At 40.6% G+C, this 27,654-nt stretch overlaps 1 protein-coding gene across 2 annotated transcripts in view; it reads right to left on the bottom strand.

Moving 5' to 3' along the window:
* Positions 1-27,654, bottom strand: part of LOC131946860 (dynein axonemal heavy chain 12) — a 67,800-nt gene that overhangs the window by 14,249 nt on the left and 25,897 nt on the right. The window contains exons 37-71 of one of the 2 annotated variants that reach the window (XM_059307843.1): positions 25,627-25,810; positions 25,019-25,243; positions 24,116-24,301; positions 23,863-23,988; positions 23,251-23,439; positions 22,209-22,354; positions 21,495-21,633; positions 21,118-21,284; positions 20,559-20,751; positions 19,882-20,087; positions 19,376-19,450; positions 19,075-19,162; positions 18,587-18,765; positions 17,997-18,189; positions 16,793-16,954; positions 16,165-16,359; positions 15,736-15,869; positions 15,214-15,376; positions 14,237-14,494; positions 13,929-14,060; positions 13,382-13,562; positions 12,948-13,168; positions 12,264-12,482; positions 11,659-11,804; positions 10,717-10,931; positions 8,516-8,708; positions 7,786-7,978; positions 7,304-7,476; positions 6,302-6,442; positions 4,536-4,694; positions 4,300-4,444; positions 3,759-3,983; positions 2,602-2,781; positions 1,086-1,226; positions 1-138 (exon numbers count right to left, since the gene is read on the bottom strand). In XM_059307843.1, coding sequence (XP_059163826.1) covers positions 1-138; positions 1,086-1,226; positions 2,602-2,781; positions 3,759-3,983; positions 4,300-4,444; positions 4,536-4,694; positions 6,302-6,442; positions 7,304-7,476; positions 7,786-7,978; positions 8,516-8,708; positions 10,717-10,931; positions 11,659-11,804; positions 12,264-12,482; positions 12,948-13,168; positions 13,382-13,562; positions 13,929-14,060; positions 14,237-14,494; positions 15,214-15,376; positions 15,736-15,869; positions 16,165-16,359; positions 16,793-16,954; positions 17,997-18,189; positions 18,587-18,765; positions 19,075-19,162; positions 19,376-19,450; positions 19,882-20,087; positions 20,559-20,751; positions 21,118-21,284; positions 21,495-21,633; positions 22,209-22,354; positions 23,251-23,439; positions 23,863-23,988; positions 24,116-24,301; positions 25,019-25,243; positions 25,627-25,810 — 6,010 coding nt within the window. Of the gene's footprint in view, positions 139-1,085; positions 1,227-2,601; positions 2,782-3,758; positions 3,984-4,299; positions 4,445-4,535; positions 4,695-5,941; positions 6,083-6,301; positions 6,443-7,303; positions 7,477-7,785; positions 7,979-8,515; positions 8,709-10,716; positions 10,932-11,658; positions 11,805-12,263; positions 12,483-12,947; positions 13,169-13,381; positions 13,563-13,928; positions 14,061-14,236; positions 14,495-15,213; positions 15,377-15,735; positions 15,870-16,164; positions 16,360-16,792; positions 16,955-17,996; positions 18,190-18,586; positions 18,766-19,074; positions 19,163-19,375; positions 19,451-19,881; positions 20,088-20,558; positions 20,752-21,117; positions 21,285-21,494; positions 21,634-22,208; positions 22,355-23,250; positions 23,440-23,862; positions 23,989-24,115; positions 24,302-25,018; positions 25,244-25,626; positions 25,811-27,654 lie in introns of both variants that reach the window. The other variant, XM_059307851.1, reaches the window with a different exon arrangement.

The raw sequence follows: 27,654 nt of genomic DNA, 5'->3' as shown, positions 1-27,654 counted from the left end.
CTGAAGTTGCCTGACGGAGATCCTCAAGTCTGACTCATTGAACCCGTAGGCAATGTTCCAGCCCAGGGGTCCAAACTTCCTCCTCTCCTGGACCAGAGCGTGGAAGAAGCAGAGACCAAACAGAAGCTTCTCAAAATTCTGGGGATTCAAACAAATTATTTTTGTTCTCAAAATTCTGGGGATTCAAACAAATTATTTTTGTTCTCAAATTTCTGGGGATTCAAATAAATTTTTTGTTCTCAAAATTCTGGGGATTCAAACAAATTTTTTGTTCTCAAAATTCTGGGGATTCAAACAAATTCTTTTGTTCTCAAAATTCTGGGGATTCAAACAAATTTTTTTGTTCTCAAAATTCTGGGGATTCAAACAAATTTTTTTGTTCTCAAAATTCTGGGGATTCAAACTAATTTTTTTGTTCTCAAAATTCTGGGGATTCAAACAAATTTTTTTTTTTCTCAAAATTCTGGGGATTCAAAGAAATTTTTTTGTTCTCAAAATTCTGGGGATTCAAACAAATTATTTTTTTTGTTCTCAAAATTCTGGGGATTCAAACAAATTATTTTTTTTGTTCTCAAAATTCTGGGGATTCAAACAAACTTTTTTTTTTTTTGTTCTCAAAATTCTGGGGATTCAAACAAATTTTTTTTTTTGTTCTCAAAATTCTGGGGATTCAAACAAATTTTTTTTGTTCTCAAAATTCTGGGGATTCATACAAATTTTTTTTTGTTCTCAAAATTCTGGGGATTCAAAGAAATAACTTTTTTTTTTGTTCTCAATTCTGGGGATTCAAATAAATTTTTTTCGTCAGTTTTTTCTTACTGTGATTTTTAAATCCACAATTTAAGTGCTGAGCTCTGGACTTCAAGCACATTAGACAAAGGCTTATGTTCAATAATTCAGTTTTTGTTACTTTTTTAACAAGAAGAGTATTTTGGTTAGTTTTTTCTTCATCTATTTTGGCTATTAAAGAAACTCAGGGACTGACAACTTATGTTAACTAGCCCAAAGGGACAGACAACTCATGTGAACACAAGGGACAGACAACTCATGTGAACACAAGGGACAGACAACTCTTGTTTACTCACCTGTTCCTTGCCCTTGCAGCCTTTAAAGAAGGTCTCGTCACTGATTGGGTCGTTGAGGTAGCTCTGTAGCATGTTCTGGCGCAGTCCAGTTGGAGGTTCATTTGTCATCTTGACGCCATTTTGTAAAACAGTGACTGGGAACTGGGAGGGGGGAGGTGTGTTGGGTTAGATTTCAACACTTACAATGAAATATATAACCAATGTCATCACACTTTTTTCAGAATGTCCTTCGTATAATTATAAATTATAGTGATATTTTTATTTTACTTTAAGGACATTTTTTAAATACATTTTTTTCTAAAGTAAATTATGATTAAAAAATGTTAATATATATTTCTATGTTAAACAGAAAACTAAAGAAACTTGTCAAATACATAAAGATCTAAAGCTTGTTATAAATGTGTGTAGGCCTACACTCTATGCCGTTTCTAACTTTCTAACATCAGTAAAAACAAAAGTTTGAGCCAAGTGTTGACTGGTTGGTGTGTAACTTATGTACACGGTCACATAAACATGGGCCTTACCTTGGGGGGTGGGTAGCTGGTCAGTCTAAAACCTGGGGCTTACCTTGGGGGGGAGGGGTAGCTGGTCAGTCTAAAACCTGGGGCTTACCTTGGGGGAGGGGTAGCTGGTTAGCCAGAGCCTGAGGGCTTACCTTGGGGGAGGGGTAGCTGGTTAGCCACTGGGGCTTACCTTGGGGGAGGGGTAGCTGGTTAGCCACTGGGGCTTACCTTGGGGGAGGGGTAGCTGGTTAGCCACTGGGGCTTACCTTGGGGGAGGGGTAGCTGGTTAGCCACTGGGGCTTACCTTGGGGGAGGGGTAGCTGGTTAGCCACTGGGGCTTACCTTGGGGGAGGGGTAGCTGGTTAGCCACTGGGGCTTACCTTGGGGGAGGGGTAGCTGGTTAGCCACTGGGGCTTACCTTGGGGGAGGGGTAGCTGGTTAGCCACTGGGGCTTACCTTGGGGCTTACCTTGGGGGAGGGGTAGCTGGTCAGCCTGAGGGCTTACCTTGGGGGAGGGGTAGCTGGTCAGCCTGAGGGCTTACCTTGGGGGAGGGGTAGCTGGTCAGCCTGAGGGCTTACCTTGGGGGAGGGGTAGCTGGTCAGGCTTACCTCAGGGGAGGGGTAGCTGGTCAGGCTTACCTCAGGGGAGGGGTAGCTGGTCAGGCTTACCTCAGGGGAGGGGTAGCTGGTCAGTCTAAAACCTGGGGCTTACCTTGGGGGAGGGGTAGCTGGTCAGCCTGAGGGCTTACCTTGGGGGAGGGGTAGCTAGTCAGGCTTACCTTGGGGGAGGGGTAGCTGGTCAGCCACTAGGGCTTACCTTGGGGGAGGGGTAGCTGGTCAGGCTTACCTTGGGGGAGGGGTAGCTGGTCAGGCTTACCTTGGGGGAGGGGTAGCTGGTCAGCCACTAGGGCTTACCTTGGGGGAGGGGTAGCTGGTCAGGCTTACCTTGGGGGAGGGGTAGCTGGTCAGGCTTACCTTGGGGGAGGGGTAGCTGGTCAGCCACTAGGGCTTACCTTGGGGGAGGGGTAGCTGGTCAGCCAGAGCCTGAAGCCAGAGTTGGTGCTCTCTGGTGTGAACTCCTCACAGATCTTCTCCAACGCGTTCATCCAGGACACGGCCAGGTGACAGTTCTGTAGCAGGACCCAGGTGCCCTCCTCTCTGGCCTGTTTGATCATCTTGGCCGCAATAGGACCCTGAGGAGGACAGAAATTGTGGCAATAGTTGGCTTAAATGTGGGGACATAAGTTGTGCGAATAGTTATATCAGACCTGGTTGAAAAATTGTGGGAATAGTTCTGTTAAACATGTGCCAATAAATTATGTTAACAGTTATATCATACCCTGGCCCTATGAGGTGGAGTTAAACCTACCTGACCCTATGAGGTGGAGTTAAACCTACCTAACCCTGTGAGGTGGAGCTAAACCTACCTGACCCTATGAGGTGGAGTTAAACCTACCTGACCCTGTGAGGTGGAGCTAAACCTACCTGAAACTATGAGGTGGAGTTAAACCTACCTGACCCTATGAGGTGGAGTTAAACCTACCTGACCCTATGAGGTGGAGTTAAACCTACCTAACCCTGTGAGGTGGAGCTAAACCTACCTGACCCTATGAGGTGGAGTTAAACCTACCTGACCCTATGAGGTGGAGTTAAACCTACCTGACCATAGGAGGTGGAGTTAAACCTACCTGACCCTGACCCTATGAGGTGGAGCTAAACCTACCTGACCCTGTGAGGTGGAGCTAAACCTACCTGACCCTGTGAGGTGGAGTTAAACCTACCTGACCCTATGAGGTGGAGTTAAACCTACCTGACCCTATGAGGTGGAGCTAAACCTACCTGACCCTATGAGGTTGAGTTAAACCTACCTAACCCTATGAGGTGGAGTTAAACCTACCTGACCCTATGAGGTGGAGTTAAACCTACCTGACCCTATGAGGTGGAGTTAAACCTACCTGACCCTATGAGGTGGTGTTAAACCTACCTGACCCTGACCCTATGAGGTGGAGCTAAACCTACCTGACCCTATGAGGTGGAGCTAAACCTACCTGACCCTATGAGGTGGAGCTAAACCTACCTGACCCTGACCCTATGAGGTGGAGCTAAACCTACCTGACCCTATGAGGTGGAGTTAAACCTACTTGACCCTATGAGGTGGAGTTAAACCTACCTGACCCTGGCCCAGGGAGATGGAGTTGAACTTGTTCCCGCCAAACCCCTTGTCCTCTGCGTACTTGAGCAGGCTCATGGTGGGGTCCGCCCCGGGGGAGAGGATGAAAATGAGGGGGGTGCAGCAGTTGGAGTCCACATAGCTCTTGGCCAGATCAAATGGTGGTGGCTCCACAAACTTCTTGCCCAGCTTCTCCATGACAAATTCTGTGATGGCCAGCCCAATCTGAAAGAATTTCAAGTCAAAGATAGAATTTTTTTTTTAATTACAAAAATTCACTTTAATTAACAAGTTAAACTGAAAATATTTTTCTGTCCCCTGACAGGTAAAAAATGTCTCCCACCTCTTACAGGTAAAAAATGTCTCCCACCTCTTACAGGTAAAAAATGTCTCCATCCTCTTACAGGTAAAAAATGTCTCCCACCTCTTACAAGTAAAAAATGTCTCCCACCTCTTACAGGTAAAAAATGTCTCCCACCTCTTACAGGTAAAAAATGTCTCCCACCTCTTACAGGTAAAAAATGAATCACTCCATTCTCACCTTATCTGCCCTGATGGTCCTCAACAAAATCATTTTCTGGAAGTCGTTTAGTTTTGTGTTCCAAGGCTCGGGTAACTCTACCTTGTGTGGCTCTTTTTCATTGTAGTAGTCTGCCCATTTGCTGATATTTTTTGCAAAGTCCTCCCTAAAAAATTGATGAATTTATTTTTACCTATAAAAACTACTCCTGTTGAAACAATTTTTAAAAAAATTGTCCTTTGATCTATAAATCTAACCTGAAGCCTTTAAAGTTTTTGAGGTCACTCATCCTGCAGATTTCATCCCAAGATTTGTCTATGAGCCAGGTAGGAGCAGGGTTTGCCAGTTTGTTTTCCAGACCAATTCCACCAGTCAAGAAAAACATGTACTCCTCCAGGTTCAACTCTTTTTTAGCTCTAAAAGTTGAAAACATGCAGCAATCAGAAATCTGCATTTACTTAGGTCATGTGAAATCATTTTAAATATTTTTAATGTTGATAAAATACAGGCATATATGTATTTAAATATTTTTTACATTAAAGATTCAATTATTTGCTTAAAATTTTATCTTAAAATAAATTACCAGGTTTAAATTTAAATTTATTTAAAATAATTTTACTAAAATGTCAACATACATTATAAATCATGCAACAATATTAATATTATTAATTATTAATTTATAAACTCTACTCTATCAAATAGTGAAGTCATCTAAAGTTAAATGTGAAATTCTATCTTAAAGAACTAAGTGCAGTTATAATTTTAATGTAAACAGAAGTCAAATGCAAACAGTAAGAAACAGCAAACAATTTTTTTTTCAATTTGGCAATGCAGTCCAAACCAAAATCTGGGAGGTGAATGCAGTAATCTGAAAACACAAGTGTTAAAGTGAAACTAGCCAAACCTGTGGGAGTTCTTCCCTGTGGGAGTTAGAAGTTATTTATAGCAGGTGTAAAGGCATTTGTTAAAACATGCAGTTTATTGCTAATCGCAGAACAAATTAAACATGTTCATATGCTCTATTTATTTTTTATTTATAAGATATTTTAAAGATTTTTCAACATAAATTAATGAGCAGAAAACTAATTAGGCTACATTTAATTTTGTGAATGTCAATGTTTCTGCTTTGACAATAAACTGCAGTTACAAAACATTTCTGCTCTAAATTTCCACCAATCATTTTAGCAAAGCTTTATTTTAATTCACACAAAAGAGGAATAACACACACAACTTTTTAGTGATGTAAATCTTTTTTTTAAAGATAATTATCATTCTAGTCTAATCTAGTTAATTAATTAGTCAAGAAAACAATAGTTTTAGTCTAATGATCACTCATTGACACCCAGAACACACAATACACAGCAAGCAGGGTCAAGGTCACTCAGTGAAAGCTAAACTTTCAGTGAAAAAAGAGTTCCATCCAAGCATTAATTAGCTTACAGCTACTTTTGAAAATATAAAGTTCTTAAATGTTTCATGAAACATGTTTAACTGTTTTAATTTATTGATTTTGAAAAAAAATATTTTAATCTTAAGTATAAATACAGATAATTTGAAGAAAAGACTGAATGAAATTGAAATGAGCACATTAGTTATTAACGTCAGGATTCTTTTTTCACTGATGCAAGGATGTTCTAGGTTTGAGGTGGCCAGCTATACTTACAACAAGATGTTTGTACAGAGAATAAACGAGAACAACAACTTGTCCTTCTCAAAGAGAGAACGACAAACATTACAATAGAGGTTGTAGGTGAAGTGGTCGGACAGGTAGCGTAGTCGCTTCTCCACAATTTTGGATTTGTTGCTGGGAAATTACAACAGGAAACAAGGATTAAATTAGGGCAGGGAACAAAATAAATCAGGACGCAGTTAGAGGATGAGTGGAGCTGGTTTCACTTGCTGCTGGGTCAACCTGTGGACAGCAAACATTACACAAGGGGGGGGGGGGGGGGCTACTGTACTGACAAATACGGAGCTGTGGATAAAAAGTCAAGACATTGAAGGCATGTGGTCTATGACTTACAACTGCATGTTGGCACACAGGATAAACGAGAAGACAAGTTTGTGCTTGGCCAGGAGAGACCGCGCCACGTTGTCGTACAGCTGCAACGTGAAATGATCGCTCAGGTAGCGCAGGCGGCGCTCAATTATTTTTGACTTATTGCTGGAATATAATGGCACCTGGTTAAAACATATCATTAGATGGTGTACACACCATGTTAAATTTTTTAATTTTTTTCAGTAAGCATTATTTTTATTAAAATAAAGAAGGATATTTTTATAAAACATTAAAATTTAGCAGAATATTGTTTTCCTGAAGACATTAAAAATGAGCTTTCTTTTTTATAGGCTAACTACAACTAACTAGTAGACTGAACTTACTGTAACCCATGGAATCCATTTCATTAAAATTTATTTTAATTTTAGCTTAAATTTTAAAACTGATTTTAGCTCAGCTATCAACTGAGATTTATTTCCTTATAGCAGTGCTGAAAAAGTCATGATAATTATACAAAAAGGAATTTTAAAATGACAGAAGAAAAATGAAATCAATGTCTCGAGCACTTGTCAAAGTTGTAACACTTGAAGCTAAAGGAGAATCTGGTGCAGAGCTTGGTGTCACTGGTGTCACCATGGGAGGTGTCACCACCCCATCCCACACCATCACACCCCACACCATCACACCCCACACCATCACACCCCACACCACCACAATATGAATTCATCATTTAACACTTGATGAGCTCACCCAGCTCCCATTTAGGAAAGACATCTGAGCATGGTGCCATGTGCAAGAAACAGACTCTAACTCTACTTCACCTTTCCATGGACTACCAAGTGTGCTTAAAGGAACCAGCTGAACTTTATTCTAGTTAACCACACTATCTCTTCATATGCTGATGTCACAGAAACAAGTGAACTCTACTTCACTTGCCCTATAGACCGTCAGGTTTAAAAAAGGGAACTTTACTTTTCTTCATACAAAAAGTTAAAAAAATGTCCAGACAAGAAAAAGGAGAGTTACCTGTCCTGGATGCTCATGATGAACAGGTTGACAAACCAGGTGAGTGAGTACTGGTACATGGGGTCAATATTGGGCAGGTCAGTGATGGAGAAAAACAAGGTCGACGAGTGCTTGGCTATTGGCCTGTAGCCAATTCGGGAGGCTTCAATTTTTTTCTCAGTTTCTTCAGCCACCTGCAGTCAAAGGAGTCAGGACAGTTAGACAGCTAGATGATGTGTTGTCAGGACAGCTAGACTTTACATGTGTAATGGTCAGACAGCTACACCTTACATGTGTAATGGTCAGACAGCTACATCTTACATGTGTAATGGTCAGACAGCTACACCTTACATGTGTAATGGTCAGACAGCTACACCTTACATGTGTAATGGTCAGACAGCTACATCTTACATGTGTAATGGTCAGACAGCTACACCTTACACGTGTAATGGTCAGACAGCTACACCTTACATGTGTAATGAGCCCAACAAACAAGTGCTCACCTTCTGTTTTTTAGAGATCTCGTCAGACAAGACTTTGGATGAGTCCAGCACCTGTATAGCCTGCTCGTCTTCCAGAATGTTCCCCTCCGAGGCAGAGAGTGTGTGTAGGATTTTATCTTCAATCTCCTTCAGCTGCTTCTTGTTGGTGGCGCTGGTCACAATCAGGGCCTGACGCTCTTCTTCTAGCTCTGGCCTGCGGACACACAAGTTCAGGGGTCAGAGGGGGGTGGGACAGAAGGGCAAGAGTAGGACTCACCAGAACCCGTTTGTTGAGCAATTTTTTTTGTCAACAGATTTTTTAAAATCCCAAAACTAAAGCCTGGGTTGTGGTATACGCAATCAAAAACCAAATTTATAAAACTGAATCTGAAATTCTGTCAAACACTAATCAAATATTTAATGGCATCAACCAAAGTAACTCTCAAACTGGACATTAATTTTAAAATTGTGGGGTAATAATATCTTGGGGTTTTTTTTAGGTGAGGGGGGGGGGGGGAAGGGGGGGGAGGGTTTTGCAGAGGGTTGTGACTATTTAACATATTGGACATATTTGTTGTTATATTAATTTTTCTAGCATATTTCTTATTTGATCTGTTTTACTTGCCATGCTTCATTAAATTCACTGCTCTAAATCTCACCAAAATTCTACCATATTTTGTAATCCCTAACACTACTGCATGAAACACTAAGTAAAATTTAAAACCATGTAAAAGAAATGTCTGAGAGTTACCTCTCCTTGGCTACCACAATGCCCAGCAGCTGATCCTCCAGGCCCTCTGGTGTGATCATGAAGTTGAGCAGCGACACCTTGGTGGACAGCTCGGGCAGGTAGTGAGGGTTGCGCAGCTTGGTGGTGATGTAGAACCTGAAGTCCTGGCTATACTCTATGATGTTGTCACCCAGGCGGATCATCTCCACGCCAGCTGGTGGCACAATTGTTTTTTATGTTACTTGGTGTTGTTTTAGTTTTTAAAGGGGTTACTTTAGGTAGTTTTATTTTTTGGGGGTTACGTTAAGCAGTTTGATTTTTTGGGGAGTTACTTTAGGTAGTTTTATCTTTATATCATTAAAAAGGTTACATCAGGTAGTTAGATTTTTTGGGGAGTTCTGTAGGGCAGATAGTCATCTGTTTGTTGACCTCGGCATTAGAATGGATGGTGTGGTCAGCACTATGGCCAGCTGTCTTTACTTTCCCTAACGTGAATCAGACCAATCAGAGCCAGGTGGACTCAACATTCTACAGATCTTAGCTCTGAACTCAAGTCACTCAAGCTAGCAGTTCAGCGCTCTACCATCTGACCACCTCATCTGCTGGTGGTGTTGGGTGCTAGGGGCACTGTGAGGGTCAAGGGTAATATAGAGGTGGACTGAGAGGTGGGCTGAGAGGTGGGCTGAGAGGTGGGCTGAGAGGTGGGCTGAGAGGTGGGCAGAGAGGTGGGCAGAGAGGTGGGCTGAGAGGTGGGCTGAGAGGTGGGCAGAGAGGTGGGCAGAGAGGTGGGCAGAGAGGTGGGCAGAGAGGTGGGCTGAGAGGTGGGCTGAGAGGTGGGCAGAGAGGTGGGCTGAGAGGTGGGCTGAGAGGTGGGCTGAGAGGTGCCAGCAGTATCTAGTTCAACAAGCTGACATGTGACTGGCATGTGGGTCAAATAGAAAACACCTGCTTCAACCTTTGACCCTGGATGAGAAAACCAACCCATGTAAAGTCAGTGTGTGGTAACAGCCACACACCTTGTGATGTGTGGTAACAGCCACATGTCTTTTGCTCAATATCAGAATTTGACATGCACAAAATGTATTATAAATAGTTCTCTGATACACAACCAATGGATGTTTTGTTTTGTCACAATTGAGTTCAAGTTTTTGATGTGTTCAGCCGGGGATACAAGGAAACATTTCAAGGACACAATATGGGACATTACGCTAAGATTCCCACTAGGACTAAAGATAAAAAGTGAAGTGGACAAGTCCACATACAAATTTACGTGTGAAAACAATTTGTAAAGTTGAAAAATTGCAAATATTAATATTATAAAATGTGAAAAAAAATATTAAAGAAAAATTGAATTGGATTTTTCTTCTGGAAATATTTCTTTAAGTTTGTGATAGATTTGAAGTTTGGTGCAGGTTTTGATATCAAGCAACCAAAACTGAATGACAGTGAGATCAAACAAAATGTGATAACAAAATGTATGTGACATCAGTGACATGTGACATCCTGACATGTGACAGGACAGGTGCTAACAATGACATCTGCTTGTCACAATAAACTCACCCGAGCCTGGTCGATCTTTCATAACTTGTTAGCAATATCAAAATTAATTAGGTCAAACATTAAGATATTTCAAATGTGACCTCTTCATTTATCAAAAATGTAACAATCATAAACAATAAAAACCATGCTATTATTCCATGCAAAGTGAAACCATTCTTTAAGAAAGAAGAGTTAGACCACACCCAGGTACACAAAACTGAATCACCATGGCTACCAACAGGAAACAAGATGGTGGAACAGCTTTAGTCCCAAGAGCCAGTAACTCTGGCCAGTCTGGTCTAACTCTTCACTACAAAAGTTTAACTGACACTTCTGTGTCTAACATTCTGTAATCTCATGCAAGTCAACGTTTTTACTGACTGGATCTAGGACATGCAAAGTGAAAAAGTATCTTAAAAGTTGGGGCAGGAAGATATCTGTCCAGTGACCCGACCCATTCCCAACTTATGAAAGAACTCTCAAATGTTTTCAACTTTTAAAAACCAGATTTCTCATGAAGTTTGGGTGTAAATCTTGAAGTCAGTAAAATGATTCAAGAACTGGCTGACAGTACTGGGGTTCTAGTAAGGGTCTGGTACTGATCTAGGGGGTTTAAGTGAGGGGTCAGGCTATACTGACCTAGGGGTCAGGCTATACTGACCTAGGGGTCATCTTGTACTGACCTTGTTTAAATGTTTGTTTGAGCAGCAGAGGTTCCAGGGAGGGGTCGAGCTCCTCCCCCACGTTCTCCAACAGCAGGGGGTTGCCAAACGTGACGCAGTTCTCCAGTGTGCGCATGTAGTCAGCGTCAGACAGCTTGATGACTGACAGCGTGTTGTCTTTCTCCGAGTTCTTCACCCAGCGGTTGGCCTGACCCTGGGGGTCAATCATCAGGGGCCTGGAGAGATGAAGTCATATGACATGGTGAGATGAAGTCACATGACATGGAGAGATGAAGTCATATGACATGGAGAGATGAAGTCACATGACATGGAGAGATGAAGTCACATGACATGGAGAGATGAAGTCATATGACATGGTGAGATGAAGTCATATGACATGTAGAGATGATGTCATATGACATGGAGAGATGAAGTCACATGACATGGAGAGATGAAGTCACATGACATGAAGAGAAGATGTCACATGACATGGAGAGATGAAGTCATATGACATTAGACCAATCAAAACAGAGCTAAGAAACATTTCATTAGATTAAATATAATTGGATCATACAGGAAAATATGATCCACACATGGTCACTTACCACTTCCCACCTTCCACACATGGTCACTTACCACTTACCACCTTCCACACATGGTCACTTACCACTTACCACCTTCCACACATGGTCACTTACCACTTCCCACCTTCCACACATGGTCACTTACCACTTACCACCTTCCACACATGGTCACTTACCACCTTCCACACATGGTCACTTACCACTTACCACCTTCCACACATGGTCACTTACCACTTACCACCTTCCACACATGGTCACTTACCACTTCCCACCTTCCACACATGGTCACTTACCACTTACCACCTTCCACACATGGTCACTTACCACTTACCACCTTCCACACATGGTCACTTCCCACCTTCAACACATGGTCACTTACCACCTTCTGGAGTTAGCCACAATGACCCCGTTGTCCACAGAGAAGCTGTCTTTGGGTAGACCAGCGATGTTCCAGGCCTGAATTTTGATTGGCTCACCCAACGTCTTGCTCAAGGAAAACTCAACGGAGCAGGGAATTTTCTTGGACTGCGGCAGAAAAAAATGTCATGCAACAAATATTTTTTAAATCTGTTAGAAGGTTGCTCTGTTAAATAAACCACCACCAGCCTACAGTAGTTGGCTGTTAATGGAGAGCACACAGAGAAACTTTGGATGACCCTGGAGACTCGCTATTACACCATTAAATATTGAATAGGAGAAGGCAGCACCCCGTGGGTCAGACAAACTATTCTCCACCCTAACCTTAACCAAGTGACTTCATGACAAACAAAAAATGATTTTTTTCAACTAGAGAAAATCATGTTTGACTTGCCGTGTTGACTCGAGTCAGCAAAAAACACAAAAATATCCTCCAGCGATACTTTTCTCATACCCTTTTTATTCACAACTCACCACACACTAGACTTCAACCCGTCTACCTTCACACATCTTTCCTGCCAACATACTCCATACACAAGTTTTACTACACTGGTATCTTGAACCCACCTGACACAACTTGATCCACCTGGAGGTCTCAGAGTCCCTGAATGAACGTGTGAAGGGGCCCAGGTAGGCGATGACGCCGGCGGAGATGAGGACGTCACCCATCAGGTTGTCGTAGATGCTCTGTAGCTCGGCCGCGGCGTTGGTCCACCGCTCCTTCTCCCCACCCAGGCCACCAATCAGCTTCTCCGCCCTGACCAGCTTCTTGCCACACAGGTCAACCTGGTAGTGTCACATGATGTCATGACAGTGGTCTGACAAATGTCACATGATGTCATGACAGTGGTCTGACAAATGTCACATGATGTCATGACAGTGGTCTGACAAATGTCACATGATGTCATGACAGTGGTCTGACAAATGTCACATGATGTCATGACAGTGGTCTGACAAATGTCACATGATGTCATGACAGTGGTCTGACAAATGTCACATGATGTCATGACAATTGGTCTGACAAATTTCACATGATGTCATGACAATTGGTCCCAGTCAAAAAACTGTTATAAGGATACACCAACATGATTTGTGTTTAACTAACATTACTCACAATTTTTATATAGCTTTATGCAAATCCGTCTCAGTTAGTCAAGTTTTACCTGAAACTTGTCATGTCTTTACCTGAAACTTGTCATCTCTTTACCTGAAACTTGTCAACTGTTTACCTGAAACTTGTCATGTCTTTACCTGAAACTCTAGCTGTTGCTTCTTGTCTGTCATCTCCTTGAACGTGTTCTTCAAATCCTCCAGCTTCTTCTGTACAGCGGCCAGCTCTGCCCTCTTGGCGTTCAGGTTCTCCATCATTTTACCCAGCTCGGCCTCGGCCTCTCTCAGCTTCTCCTTCTTGGGGGCCACCACCTTGGCCACCCTGTCGTAGACCTCCAGGGCCAAAATCCATTTACACAGACCTGAAAGTTTTTATATACCACTATACATTCTGTATCCAACAGAGAAATAACTCAGCTAGCCACAAATAAAAAGACAGTCCTACCTTGAGCAGCCGAGGAAGCAACCTACCTTCAACAGCTGAAGAAGCAACCTACTTTCAACAGCTGAAGAAGCAACCTACCTTCAACAGCTGAAGAAGCAACCTACCTTCAACAGCTGAAGAAGCAACCTACCTTCAGCAGCCGAGGAAGCGTTGGCCACAATCTCTGGCTTGAACATGGGGTTGGTGATGTATTCCTCCCTGATCTTCTTCATGATGCTGACTGCGATGTTGTCCTTGTCATACTCCAGCAGGCCTTGCAGGAAGTTCATGTCACCCAGGAGCTTTTTGCTGGGACCCCAGAAGTCATTCATCTGGGCAGAGATACAACCATACAGTTTTTTTACTGGGACCCCAGAAGTCATTCATCTGGATAGAGATACAGCCATACAAGTTGAAGACATGAGAACTAATACCCACTAAACAGAAGCCTGTTATAAAAATGCCAGACCCAAATGGTAAATATCCTCTTTAGACAATGACCCCTCAATCACTCCACTAAACAAAGACCCCAATTGACAAGGACCCCACTAGAGAATGACCACGCTAGCCAATGACCCCCACTATCATTCATGAAACAATAACCCTGCAAGACAATGACCCCAATAGTTTATAACCCCCATAAGACAATGGACAAACTAAAATATGACCCCACAAGACACTGACCCCACATGACCCACCTTCTGACCCGGCTTGTCTGGGTTGTTGACCTTCTCTGGTTTGATGTCCTTCATGACGCACACGGCTGCCATGACCAGCCTGACCCCCGCGGGTGGGTTGTTCATAGACTTGACGATGGTGATGTCTGCAGGCTAGAAGGGGCAAAGGTCAAGTGGATGTTAGGGTACGGACAACGTGAAAAATATTATTGGGTAAACAAGAAAATATTTTTTGTAGTTTCCCTTTTTAAAAGATCTTCCATTATTTGTTGTTATAAAGAAATGTAATTCTCTGCTGTAATTTCAAACGTGACCCGCTTGACCCTGACCTTGAGAGTGTTAAGTGCAGCTATAGCCATCTCCAGGGCTGGTATAGCTTCAGCCAGCTGGGCCTCGCAGTCATCCTTCAGGGCCTGGGCCTGCGATGCGCTTTCATTGGCAACAGCTTCATCGGCCTTGACCTTCTCTGTGGTCTTCTCTACGTCTGCTGAGTCGACCTCGATGACCTTCAACATCTTCTCATTCTCGGCTGCAGACACGACCAGCTGTGGCTGGAGCTCTTCCAGCTCTTTCTGCATGGTGGCCACCTGTGGGGGGGGGGGGGATCAAAGGTAGTGAATCTAAACAAACTTTTGGTGGGCCACCTGCAAGGGTGGAGGGTGGGGTAAGGCTTGAGAGTCTAAACAAATTTATATTGATCCAATTTCACTTCTAGGGACCATGTGGCCTACTGATAGAATGCTAGAATGCTAACCCAAAGTATTGAGTTCAAATCCAAGTTTTAAGCAACTGACCTATCAAACAACTGACCTATCAAACAACTGACCTATCAAACAACTGACTTATCAAACAACTGACCTATCAAACAACTGACCTATCAAACAACTGACCTATCAAACAACTGACCTATCAAACAACTGACTTATCAAACAACTGACCTATCAAACAACTGACCTATCAAACAACTGACCAATCAAACAACTGACCTATCAAACAACTGACCAATCAAACAACTGACCTATCAAACAACTGACCTATCAAACAACTGACTTATCAAACAACTGACCTATCAAACAACTGACCTATCAAACAACTGACCTATCAAACAACTGACCTATCAAACAACTGACCTATCAAACAACTGACCTATCAAACAACTGACCTATCAAACAACTGACCTATCAAACAACTGACCTATCAAACAACTGACCAATCAAACAACTGACCTATCAAACAACTGACCAATCAAACAACTGACCTATCAAACAACTGACCAATCAAACAACTGACCAATCAAACAACTGACCTGTGACGCAGCAAAAGCCAGTTTTTCCAGCCCAACCAGGTAACGCCTCTTAGCCTTCATGGTCTCGTCTTGTTTCTTCTGTAGAAGGTTCTTGAAGGAGTTGATCAGCTCCAGATATGAGGTTGGTGTCACGTAGTTGTGACGACCTAGTTCTTGAAGGAATCTGCACAGTCAAAAATATTTGATCACAAACTGAACTTCAAATGTAAATTTAGCTTTATTACGAAATTTATTTTGAGTTCGATTTTTATAGCTAATTTTTAGTATTTTTGTATTATTTCACTTCCCACCTTATTTTTTTATTAGAGTAACATTTTATATTTATTTTTATTTATATTTGAATTGATCATTTAAAGTTTATTAACAACATAAAAAATATTTTAGAAAAAAAAATGATGTAGTCTTTAAACAGAAAAAATTATTAAAATTATTTTCAGTATGATTTACGGTTGTTTAAAATTTCTTGACATTTCTCTACTGTGTCACTAGACTGGTTGACCAGTGGTCAGCTGCAGGCCCTACCTCTCTGACAGTTCCCTGACGCTCTGATGAAAAGATTTACAGATGTTGACGACCTCGACCTTCTCCCTGTCCTCAATGTCGGCCTCTTCTAGAAACTTGTTGGCCACGCGCATCAGGGCGTCGTCTGGCCATGCCTAGAAAAACATTTTTTAATTTCTTTTTTTAATAAGGATTTTTTTTTTAATTTTAAAATATCCCCATTATTAATAATAGTAGGCATTTCCATGATTTTAAGTATTTTAATAAAATGTCTCCTAATAAAAAATGTTCTTAAAAAAAAAATTTAAACATATCACAACAAACAAAAACAACTTAGAAAATAGCCCAAATAAATAAATGTGATAACAACCCAAGTAAAAAAAAATTTCAAAATAGCCCAACTATAAAAAGGTGTAAATAGCCCAACAAAAATTATCATTGACTGCCTACCTGGAACCAATCAATGGTGCAGCAATTAATTAGAGAAGGGAACTGACGCAGCCTGTTGCGGAAAGCGTCACCAATTGGGCTGAATGCGATGATGATGTGGAGGTTCTCTCGACAGCGGTTGACAAAAAAGGCAAAGAGAGCCAGGGGAGAGAAGTCAGCATTTTTGTTGCCAGCTTGGGCCACAGGTCTGACAGCCTACAACACACAAATACGTCAGTGGGGACTTGTTTGACACTTGAACCCAATTTAAATATAATTTATTTTTTAAGTCAATGTTATTTTTTTCTCATTAAAACCCAAATAAAGTTTTAAATCATCTGAAAAATCTATTTTATAAACATTTTCCCTATCTTATGTAAACTTTCATTTTCTTCCTGATTCTAACAAAGTAAAAAAATTTTAATGGTTGGAGCTGACAAATATCAGGAGACAGAAGGTGTGGAGTGGTCAGACAGCAGAGAGCAGGAAACAATTCTGGATGTCAATTTCTAAAAGATATTCCTTGAGTAGGGGAGACTTACAAGCTATGTACCAAAACATAGAATTATCATCCAAAAATTTTTTTAAAAAATCATCCAAAAAATCATCCAAAAAATCTTCTAAAAAAACCATCTAAAAATCCTCCTACCTCCATGATTTCAGCCTTTTCATCAGTGGCGAACAAGTTTGGGACCTCCCCAGTGTTGAGCAGGGAGTCAATGTCCTCCAGGAATGACTCTTGTTTGATCTGTGTGTCAGTGATCAGGAACACAGTTGTCTTCCCCTGCCCCCCAGCAGCATTCAGCACACTCTACACACAAGACATTATTTTAGACAGGTTCAGCCAATGTTTTTGTATGGCAACAATTAAATTTTTTAGACAGGCTCAACCAATGTTTTTGTATGGTAAAAATAAAATTCTTTTAGGCAGGTTCAACCAATGTTTTTGTTTGGTAACAATTAAATTTTTTAGACAGGCTCAACCAATGTTTTTGTATGGTAAAAATAAAATTCTTTTAGACAGGTTCAACCAATGTTTTTGTTTGGTAACAATTAAATTTTTTAGACAGGCTCAACCAATGTTTTTGTATGGTAAAAATAAAATTCTTTTAGGCAGGTTCAACCAATGTTTTTGTTTGGTAACAATTAAATTTTTTAGACAGGCTCAACCAATGTTTTTGTATGGTAAAAATAAAATTCTTTTAGGCAGGTTCAACCAATGTTTTTGTTTGGTAACAATTAAATTTTTTAGACAGGCTCAACCAATGTTTTTGTATGGTAAAAATAAAATTCTTTTAGGCAGGTTCAACTAATGTTTTTGTATGGTAACAATAAAATTCTTGGTCAAACCGTGCAGAGCATTTGTAATGTGTAAATAACACAATAAACAGTTTATAGTTTTTTAAAGCTAAACAAAAAAACATTGTATAGTTTTTCAAAGATAAAATAAGCAGCGTATAAAGATAAACAAGCAACAACCAGTTTATAAAGATAACAAAAAAAAACCAGTTTATAAAGATAACAATAAACAACCACTAAATAAAGCGAAACAAACAACTAGTTTATAAAGATGAATGAAAAACAACCACTAAATAAAAATAAACAAAAAACAACCAGTTTATGAAGATAACAAAAAACAACCAGTAAATAAAGCTAAACAAACAACCAGTTTATAAAGCTAAACAAACAACTAGTTTATAAAGATAAACAACAAACAACCAGTTTATAAAGATAACAAAAAACAACCAGTAAATAAAGCTAAACAAACAACCAGTTTATAAAGCTAAACAAACAACTAGTTTATAAAGATAAATAAAAAACAACGACTAAATAAAGCGAAACAAAACTTCTACCTTGACATCCTCTCTCCACTCGTTGGTGCCATAATTTTTAGAGATTTCTGGCTGGAACAGGTTGTGTCCAGCCATGGCCGTAGCCAGGCGGGTCAGTGACTGGCGGCCACTGCCACCCACACCCACCAGCATGCCATTACCTCCAGGCTGGCGCAAGATTCGACAGATACGGGACAGGTGTTCTAAAACATACCTGGGGAACAAAGAAAAACTTGGAATAAAAGTAAAGGTTCAAACTGTTTCAATTGAAATTACAAAAAAAAAATGTTAAATAAAAAATAAAAATTTAATTTAAAAATTAAATTGTAATAGTTATGGACAACCTAACATTTCAATATGTATGAGATTAATCTCTAGATGACCATACAGTACCTGAAAATGACCATACAGTACCTGAAGATGACCATACAGTACCTGAAGAGGACCATATAGTACCTGAAAATGACCATACGGTACCTGAAAATGACCATACAGTACCTGAAGATGACCATACAGTACCTAAAATGACCATACAGTACCTGAAAATGACCATTATGACCATACAGTACCTGAAGATGACCATACAGTACCTGAAGATGACCATACAGTACCTGAAAATGACCAGGTTCATGGCGTTCTTGTGTGTGTTGTTGTATTCCTCTAGGCAGACGGAGACCACGTTGTAGAACTCATCCAGTGACCCGACCTCCTTATAGACCCGGTCCTCTGGCATGGCGTCTGTGTCCATGTAGTCCCCAAACATCAAGCTGCGCAGGTCTTCCTCTTGTACCTATGTCAAGGTCAAGGTGTTGTTTCTTGAGACAACTCATTACCTCATTGGTTTTGTTCAATAATTGCCTCCATAATATATTAGATTTTATTTATTAATTGCTAATTGTTTTAGTGATTTTGATGTATTTTTTAATGTTTTTTAATTGAAAACTGTTAGGTAGTTTTAATTCATTAAAAATGTAACTGTTTACTTTGTTTTAGTTTGTTAACATAATGTATTGTTTAATGGGGTTTTAAAAAAACAAAATTTTGTGTTGCAGGTAAATATGAAACAAATACAATGATTCCTAGTTTTACAATACCCCACCTTGCCACCTTGTCCACCATTGGTCAGGTTGACAAACAAGCCGTCCATATTTTCCTTGAATTGGTCTTTAAGAAGGCCAGCCACAGTTCTACAAGGGCAGAACAATAATATAAATCATTAAAGTCTACTTGCCAGATAAACAAGTCTAATTAAAATCTCATTTAACACTTAAAGCAACTGGTTTTATAAAACAATGACAAGAAATGGGCATGTTCCAACTTATATCAGTTTTAAAAAGAAGCTCCAGATAAATTTTGTGTCAGTTCAAATAATTGTACAGAAACCAGCATCAACGACTTACTGGAAAAGCCAGGCTCTGTCAGCATCATCGACCAAACGATCATAGAACACCCTCATCACTTCATGGACCCACAATCTGCTCATGTAAAAATATATGTGAGGCATGGAACAAATATCGACTTAATCATCTTATACATTTTTAAAAATTTAATCACTTTTGTTAAAATATGAAATATTTCAAATTAATTAAAACAGTAAAGTTCAAACACAAAGAGAGTAAAGAGTACCATATTCTTATCAGTAATATCAGTGTAATTAAATACAGTAAAAAGTACTCCATACTTATCAATGTTATTGAATGTAAATAAAGTAAAAAGTACTCCATACTTATCAATGTTATTGAATGTAAATAAAGTAAAAAGTACTCCATACTTATCAATGTTATTGAATGTAAATAAAGTAAAAAGTACTCCACTCTTATCAATGTAATTAAATAAAGTAAAAAGTAGTCCATACTGATCAATGCTATGGAATGTAAATAAAGTAAAAAGTAGTCCATAAACGTACTTGATCAAAGTTTTCTTGTCTTGGACCTGGTCCTTCTTGATGAGGCAGACCCCGAGTATGACACGAGAGAAGTCCCTGAGGTTGAAGATGTAGTGCGACTTGGCTGGGGTGGGCAGAAGGTTCTTCATGGCTTCTTTGTACATCTCCATTGTTGCATTGACAATTGTTGTGCCAACACCAAAGTAGTCGGATGAGAATTCTTGTTGCTGCGTGATGATAGGTACATACAACATACTCTTGCTGATCCAACAAACTAATCCAACAATCTAATTGATACCACATGCAACATACAACATACTCTTGCTGATCCAACAAACTAATCCAACAATCTAATTGATACCACATGCAACATGTGCTAGCTGAACAGTACAAATCGATATCAGCTGACAACCAGTGTTGAATGAATGTGACAGTCAACCTGCGGTAATTAGGCTAATGTTTTACTGGAGGTTAACTTGTTAGTTAACATGTGGTAGTTAGACAAATATTAAGTTACTTGAGACACACATGTAACCTGCGGTAGTTGGACTAATATTACAGTTACATAAGACACACATGTAACCTGCGGTAGTTGGACTAATGTTACAGTTACATAAGACACACAGGTAACCTGCGGTAGTTGGACTAATGTTACAGTTACTTGAGACACACATGTAACCTGCGGTAGCTGGACTAACCCTGAGATATGTGCTGATGAGTGTGTTGAAGATCTTGGTCATGGACTCATCATTGAAAGGATTCATGGATATGATGTTGAAGTGTCGCATGAAGCGCAGGGTGATGGTGTTACGACCACCGCCAGGAGGACCCATGGCGGTCAGGAACTGTATGTCCTGGAGGACAATCTTGCTTGTGTCCTTAAGGTCATACCTGAAGTCAAGCAAGAGAACTTTTACTTTATGTGAGGAGTTAGGCTGGGTGTTACCAAATATATCTGTAGGCTGTTACCAAACCACACATTAAAACAAACCTGATTGGGATGACTAGCCCTAATGGCAAATACTAACCCTTGTACAAGCCATAAACCTATTTTAGCATCAACGCTTTTCACAAATTGTCTAAAAGTTGTGGTTGTGATGGTTTGATTAAAAACTCAATCTTAAAGATAGTAGCCATTTTTTTTGCAGTAACCACCCTTTCTAACACCAGGTTATAAAAAGTGAATAAGTTTTCCAATATAAACTAAATGTTGTACTATTTATGAAGTTAGCTTTGAGCAATAAAACATGGACTGACCAGTTGCCGTGGTCAATAAACTGTCGCAGCAGCTCTATGGGGGGCTGGGCTCCGTACACCTCTTTAGCTGGCATGTTCAGGTCATCAACAAAGATGATGGCCTTCTTGCCCACCTGGGGCCCAAACACGCCCTTCCTGCGCTTGTCCAGCCTGGACATGATGATGTTCTGGCGACAAATTCACTCATTCAATAGTCACACTTTATCAGCAGTTTAAATTAGTAAGGTCATTAAATTAATCAATAATATTATAGTAAAATAATGGTATCAAACATTGCTTTTTTAAGATGAAATTATGTTTTTAAATGTATTAATGTTTTTAAATTTTATTTTTTGATACACATTTGATTCAAAATGTGGGTGTTTTAATAAACTTACCTGAGTCATATTTGCACTTGTCTGGGCAGAAAAATTGATGAAAGTGGCCAGGTACTTGTCCTGTGGGAGCTCATGCATCAGTTTCTGCTGCACGTACGCACTTTTTCCTGTGCCAGTTGGGCCAACTAGTAGCAGGGGTCTAGAGGTCAAAAGAAATAAACTCCAGCTTTATTACAAACTGTACTAGAACATTCCAGACACAAGAGTCTTGTCATCATTACTAGGTCAATGCACCACCTCCTTTGATTACAATAAATCTAATTAATTTTTCCAAGACAAAATCAAAAGAACAAACATGTCCTCCTCTCCTCAACTTTTGTGATCAATGCACAGGTCCATGATGAAGGTGTAACCCCCCCCCCAACCCCCCCCCCCCACACACACACACTCCCCACACCACCCACCTGTTGTGATGGATACACAGGTCCATGATGAAGGTGTAGCCCCCCTACCCCACCCCTTCCCCCTTCCCCCCACGCCCACCCCACCAACCACCCCCCACACACACATACACCCCACCCACCTGTTGTGATGGATACACAGTTCCATGATGGTGTAGCCTCCCCCCAACACTTCCCTCTCCCCCCCCCCCCCCACACACACCCACCCACCTGTTGTGATGGATACACAGGTCCATGATGAAGGTGTAAACCCCCTCCCCCACCACCCCCACACACTCCACCACCCCACACACACACTCCCCACACCACCCACCTGTTGTGATGGATACACAGGTCCATGATGAAGGTGTAGCGTGCGGTGTCCATGGTTGGGACCAGCATCTCACGGATCTTGGTTGTCTTGGGTTCAGATCCTCTCAGCAGAACATTCCAGTGGTTCCACTGACCTTTGGCCTTTTGCTGAGATAAACAAACAACAAACCATTTCATGTTGACCTACTCAAGGAGAGGGGGATGTTTGGAGTAATCAGACAAACAATAAACTATTTCAAGTTGTATTTCAATATTGTGTTATCAAAGGGCAGAGCACATGACTGCTAAGTGTCACTTAAAACTCATGCTCCTGAGTCAACCCAGCCCTAATGAGTACCTGACTTTAGTGCATGGAAACACAATCAAGTCATATGCTAGGGTTATAGAAACAGACTAAGAATATATATATATATATATATATATATATATATATATATATATATATATATATATATATATATATATATATATATATATATATATATATATATATATATATATATATATATATATATATATATATATATAGGCATATATATATATATATATATATTCAATTTGGATAGTTGTCCAGAATTCTTGATAAAGTTACTTGTAAATCAACTTATATAAGAATATAATTATTCCTTTCTTCTTTTCTTCTTCTTCTTCGTTCTTAATTTTTGAATATGGTGGAGGATTCAGACAACAAGTCCAACTTCGTGGACAAACCGGACTGTGGTCTCCAGTTTGTCAGGTGTCCCATATAATTTTTCCCTGAGTGGGGTGGGCTGGGGCCAGTGTCTGACTCTTGCCTGGCTATACAAAGTACATTCCTGGAGTACGTGCTCCGTGTTTTCCGGGGCCTTGCCACAAGGGCACATTTCGCTACACCCAACCTTCAGTTTTTTGTGCATGTGTTGATTTAGTCTGTTGTGGATTATTCCTTTCAAATAATTACAAATTTTAAAATCCTAAACCAAAAAGAGAAAAAAAATGTTGACTCTTTTTGTTTAATTATGTTTTTTTTTCACCTCAGCATTTGAAAAAATCTGGCAACAAACCTCATAATAATAGTCATAGACCGGGTGTTCAGCTGGGATCATCATCTCCACTTTACCAATCTCCTTGGGGATGGGGTGGGCTTCAAACTTGCCAGCCACCAGCTCACGGTAGAACGAGTCAAACTTGGTCCTGCTGTCCACATCAATACAACCCCCAATAGACCAGGGAATGGAAAACAAGACTGCAGCCTGTAAGGGAGGGGGGGGGGAACAAAAATTTAAATCAGATGGAATGTACACAAGCTAAAAATTTAAATATTAAGGAAAATTTGAACAGTAACATGTAAAAATTGAAATCTGGCTAGCAAAAATTTCTATAGCTTATCCAGTTAGGGTGATGTATGGCTAAGCTTATTGTAGGTCTACAGTTCTTTTATAGTCTCTAGCTTATTTAGTTATAGTGAGATATGGATAAGCTAAGTCTATCATTTTTTTAAATTCTTTAGTTGTTTTAGAAGTGTTGTGGTATGACTAAGCTAAGAAGATCAAAATAATTTTGAAGCTTATAAAACATTTTTTGGTTTAAATAAACTGCACTAAAAGATTAAAAAATGGATGTCGAGGCAACTTTTCTTGTAAAGTTTGAGAACTGCTGGAGAATCATGGACTCACTGAAAGCCATGTTTTTAAATGGCGGTTTTCAGCTGCATCTTCTGCTGATATCCCATCATACATGAGCATGTCAATCATGTACATGAGAGACTTGGTCTGATTGGCTGGGCTGCCTTGAACATATTCCTAAAAGTTCAAACAGGAAAACCTCATCACTAAACATAACAGCTCAGTTATTTTAAATTCATGTCAACAGAAGTTAAAAAAGTGTAACTTCCCTGTAACATTAAACAAAACAAAAAACCTGACCGACCTTGCAGTTTTTCCTGACAAAGTCCAGACAAGGGTCCACCAGCCACTCCAGCATGGCATGCAGCATCTCTATGGCGTCCTCACCCACAACTTTGGGGAACAGGTGCAGCCACGACTTGACCAGGGGGCGCCACCCCAGGGTCGTGGGTTCCAGGTACACCATACCACATCGGCTGACAGTGGCAGGCTGGACAGAGGAAATACAACAGGTGTAACAATAACATGATAACAACAACAGGTGTAACAATAACATTATAACAATAGATAGTAACTGGGTAGAGGAAATACAACAGATGTAACAATAACAGATGTAACAATAACATGATAACAACAACAGGTGTAACAATAACATGATAACAACAACAGGTGTAACAATAACATAATAACAAGGTAACATAATTTTATTTGTTTAACAGTGAAGAATACACTGACATTATGCCAGGATTTATTTTGCTGGACCAGTGAAGGGTTTACAGTAAAGTAAAATGGCCTGAGCTAGTTTGACTTTGGGAACAGTGCATAAAGTTTTAGTTTACCTGTCAGAACTTGTTTCAATATCTTAAAGGATACAATATCAACACATTTCTTAAACTATTATTTTTTTTATGTAGTAATTTATTTAAATGAAAAGAATGTATGACTAAAGCTAAAATGTACTGACAACAGGTCTAGATCTTCCTGTGGGTAATTTTTTTAATATGGGTAAAATTTACAGTAGACATTTAATGTCTCAACATTTCTGGATATCCTAACTTAGGAGTGACAACAAGGCAACCAGTATTACTATTAGTATCACCGTTCATGTGACCACTATCACAAGCACCACTATCAAACCCAATGTATCACCAGTCATGTGACCTCTAGTGTTCATGTACAACCACCACTAATATGAAACCCAATGTACCGAGGCCTGGGAGAGGTCCATTGTCTCAAAGATCAGCGACATGACAGTTGACATCTGTATGATCTCTCCACTCATCAGACAAAGTTTTTTGTTGTCGTCCAGCACCGTGTTCATGTTTTCTATCCACAGCGCGTCAATGGGGCCGTCAAATATCACCCACTTCCTGTCCGGCGTGTCGGTGGAGGCAAACTCTCGGAACGTGTTGGCCACAACTCCGTCTGTCCACTGTTAACACAAGGTCACATTTTGTTAACATCATCACACAAGGTCAAAAAATTGTTAACATAATCACACAAGGTCACATTTTTGTTACGATTAACATCATCACATTAGTTGTGTGGGATAAATAGGCACAGTGTGGGAAAAAACACCATAATTTTACATAGTCTCTGATCTTATAGAGTTATGGATAACATAAAGTTATAACAGTTTTGCTTGAATTTAATCAGAGTTGTTTTTAATTATAAGTAAGAGGTGAATAAAACTTGTTTACATTACATTGATTAAAAAAATTTGTCAACCTATAATAGACATAAGAGTAGGCTACAATAAAACTGCTAAAAATCTGGACGTCATAAAATAATTTCCAAAAGCAAACACGCTCTTACCTCATGTGAGACCTGGTCAAACTGCCCAAAGAGCTGACCCATGGTGATAGACTTGGGGTTAATGATCCTAGAGATGACCTTCTCATACTCCTCCTCCCCCTCATTACTCAGCAAGGTCATCCCCTCCTGTAGGGTCTCCAGGACCTTGGTCTTCCCTCCAAAAGGTTCACCAACAAGCATAAAACTGGGGAGGGGAGGCAAAAGGTTCACCAACAAGCATAAAACTGGGGAGGGGAGGCAAAAGGTTCACCAACAAGCATAAAACTGGGGAGGGGAGGCAAAAGGTTCACCAACAAGCATAAAACTGGGGAGGGGAGACAAAAGGTTCACCAACAAGCATAAAACTGGGGAGGGGAGATAATAGGTTCACCAACAAGCATAAAACTGGGGAGGGGAGACAAAAGGTTCACCAACAAGCATAAAACTGGGGAGATAAAAGGTTCACCAACAAGCATAAAACTGGGGAGGGGAGACAAAAGGTTCACCAACAAGCATAAAACTGGGGAGGGGAGATAATAGGTTCACCAACAAGCATAAAACTGGGGAGGGGAGGCAAAAGGTTCACCAACAAGCATAAAACTGGGGAGGGGAGGCAAAAGGTTCACCAACAAGCATAAAACTGGGGAGGGGAGGCAAAAGGTTCACCAACAAGCATAAAACTGGGGAGATAATAGGTTCACCAACAAGCATAAAACTGGGGAGGGGAGACAAAAGGTTCACCAACAAGCATAAAACTGGGGAGGGGAGACAAAAGGTTCACCAACAAGCATAAAACTGGGGAGGGGAGACAAAAGGTTCACCAACAAGCATAAAACTGGGGAGGGGAGACAAAAGGTTCACCAACAAGCATAAAACTGGGGAGGGGAGACAAAAGGTTCACCAACAAGCATAAAACTGGGGAGGGGAGACAAAAGGTTCACCAACAAGCATAAAACTGGGGAGGGGAGACAAAAGGTTCACCAACAAGCATAAAACTGGGGAGGGGAGATAAAAGGTTCACCAACAAGCATAAAACTGGGGAGGGGAGACAAAAGGTTCACCAACAAGCATAAAACTGGGGAGGGGAGACAAAAGGTTCACCAACAAGCATAAAACTGGGGAGGGGAGATAAAAGGTTCACCAACAAGCATAAAACTGGGGAGGGGAGATAAAAGGTTCACCAACAAGCATAAAACTGGGGAGGGGAGACAAAAGGTTCACCAACAAGCATAAAACTGGGGAGGGGAGACAAAAGGTTCACCAACAAGCATAAAACTGGGGAGGGGAGACAAAAGGTTCACCAACAAGCATAAAACTGGGGAGGGGAGACAAAAGGTTCACCAACAAGCATAAAACTGGGGAGGGGAGATAATAGGTTCACCAACAAGCATAAAACTGGGGAGGGGAGACAAAAGGTTCACCAACAAGCATAAAACTGGGGAGGGGAGATAATAGGTTCACCAACAAGCATAAAACTGGGGAGGGGAGACAAAAGGTTCACCAACAAGCATAAAACTGGGGAGGGGAGACAAAAGGTTCACCAACAAGCATAAAACTGGGGAGGGGAGACAAAAGGTTCACCAACAAGCATAAAACTGGGGAGGGGAGATAAAAGGTTCACCAACAAGCATAAAACTGGGGAGGGGAGATAAAAGGTTCACCAACAAGCATAAAACTGGGGAGGGGAGATAATAGGTTCACCAACAAGCATAAAACTGGGGAGGGGAGACAAAAGGTTCACCAACAAGCATAAAACTGGGGAGGGGAGATAATAGGTTCACCAACAAGCATAAAACTGGGGAGGGGAGACAAAAGGTTCACCAACAAGCATAAAACTGGGGAGGGGAGACAAAAGGTTCACCAACAAGCATAAAACTGGGGAGGGGAGACAAAAGGTTCACCAACAAGCATAAAACTGGGGAGGGGAGATAAAAGGTTCACCAACAAGCATAAAACTGGGGAGGGGAGATAAATCTTTTTTCAGGGAAACATAGGCAGGGGAGACAAACAGTCTTCAGTGAAACATTGGAAGGGGAGAAAAAACTCTTC

Source organism: Physella acuta, unplaced genomic scaffold, assembly GCF_028476545.2.
Source record: "Physella acuta isolate Inbredline_101_S28 unplaced genomic scaffold, ASM2847654v3 ptg000054l, whole genome shotgun sequence".
Lineage (NCBI taxonomy): Eukaryota > Metazoa > Mollusca > Gastropoda > Physidae > Physella > Physella acuta.
Note: the sequence above shows the minus strand (reverse complement) of the source record. Positions and strands in the feature narration are given on the sequence as shown.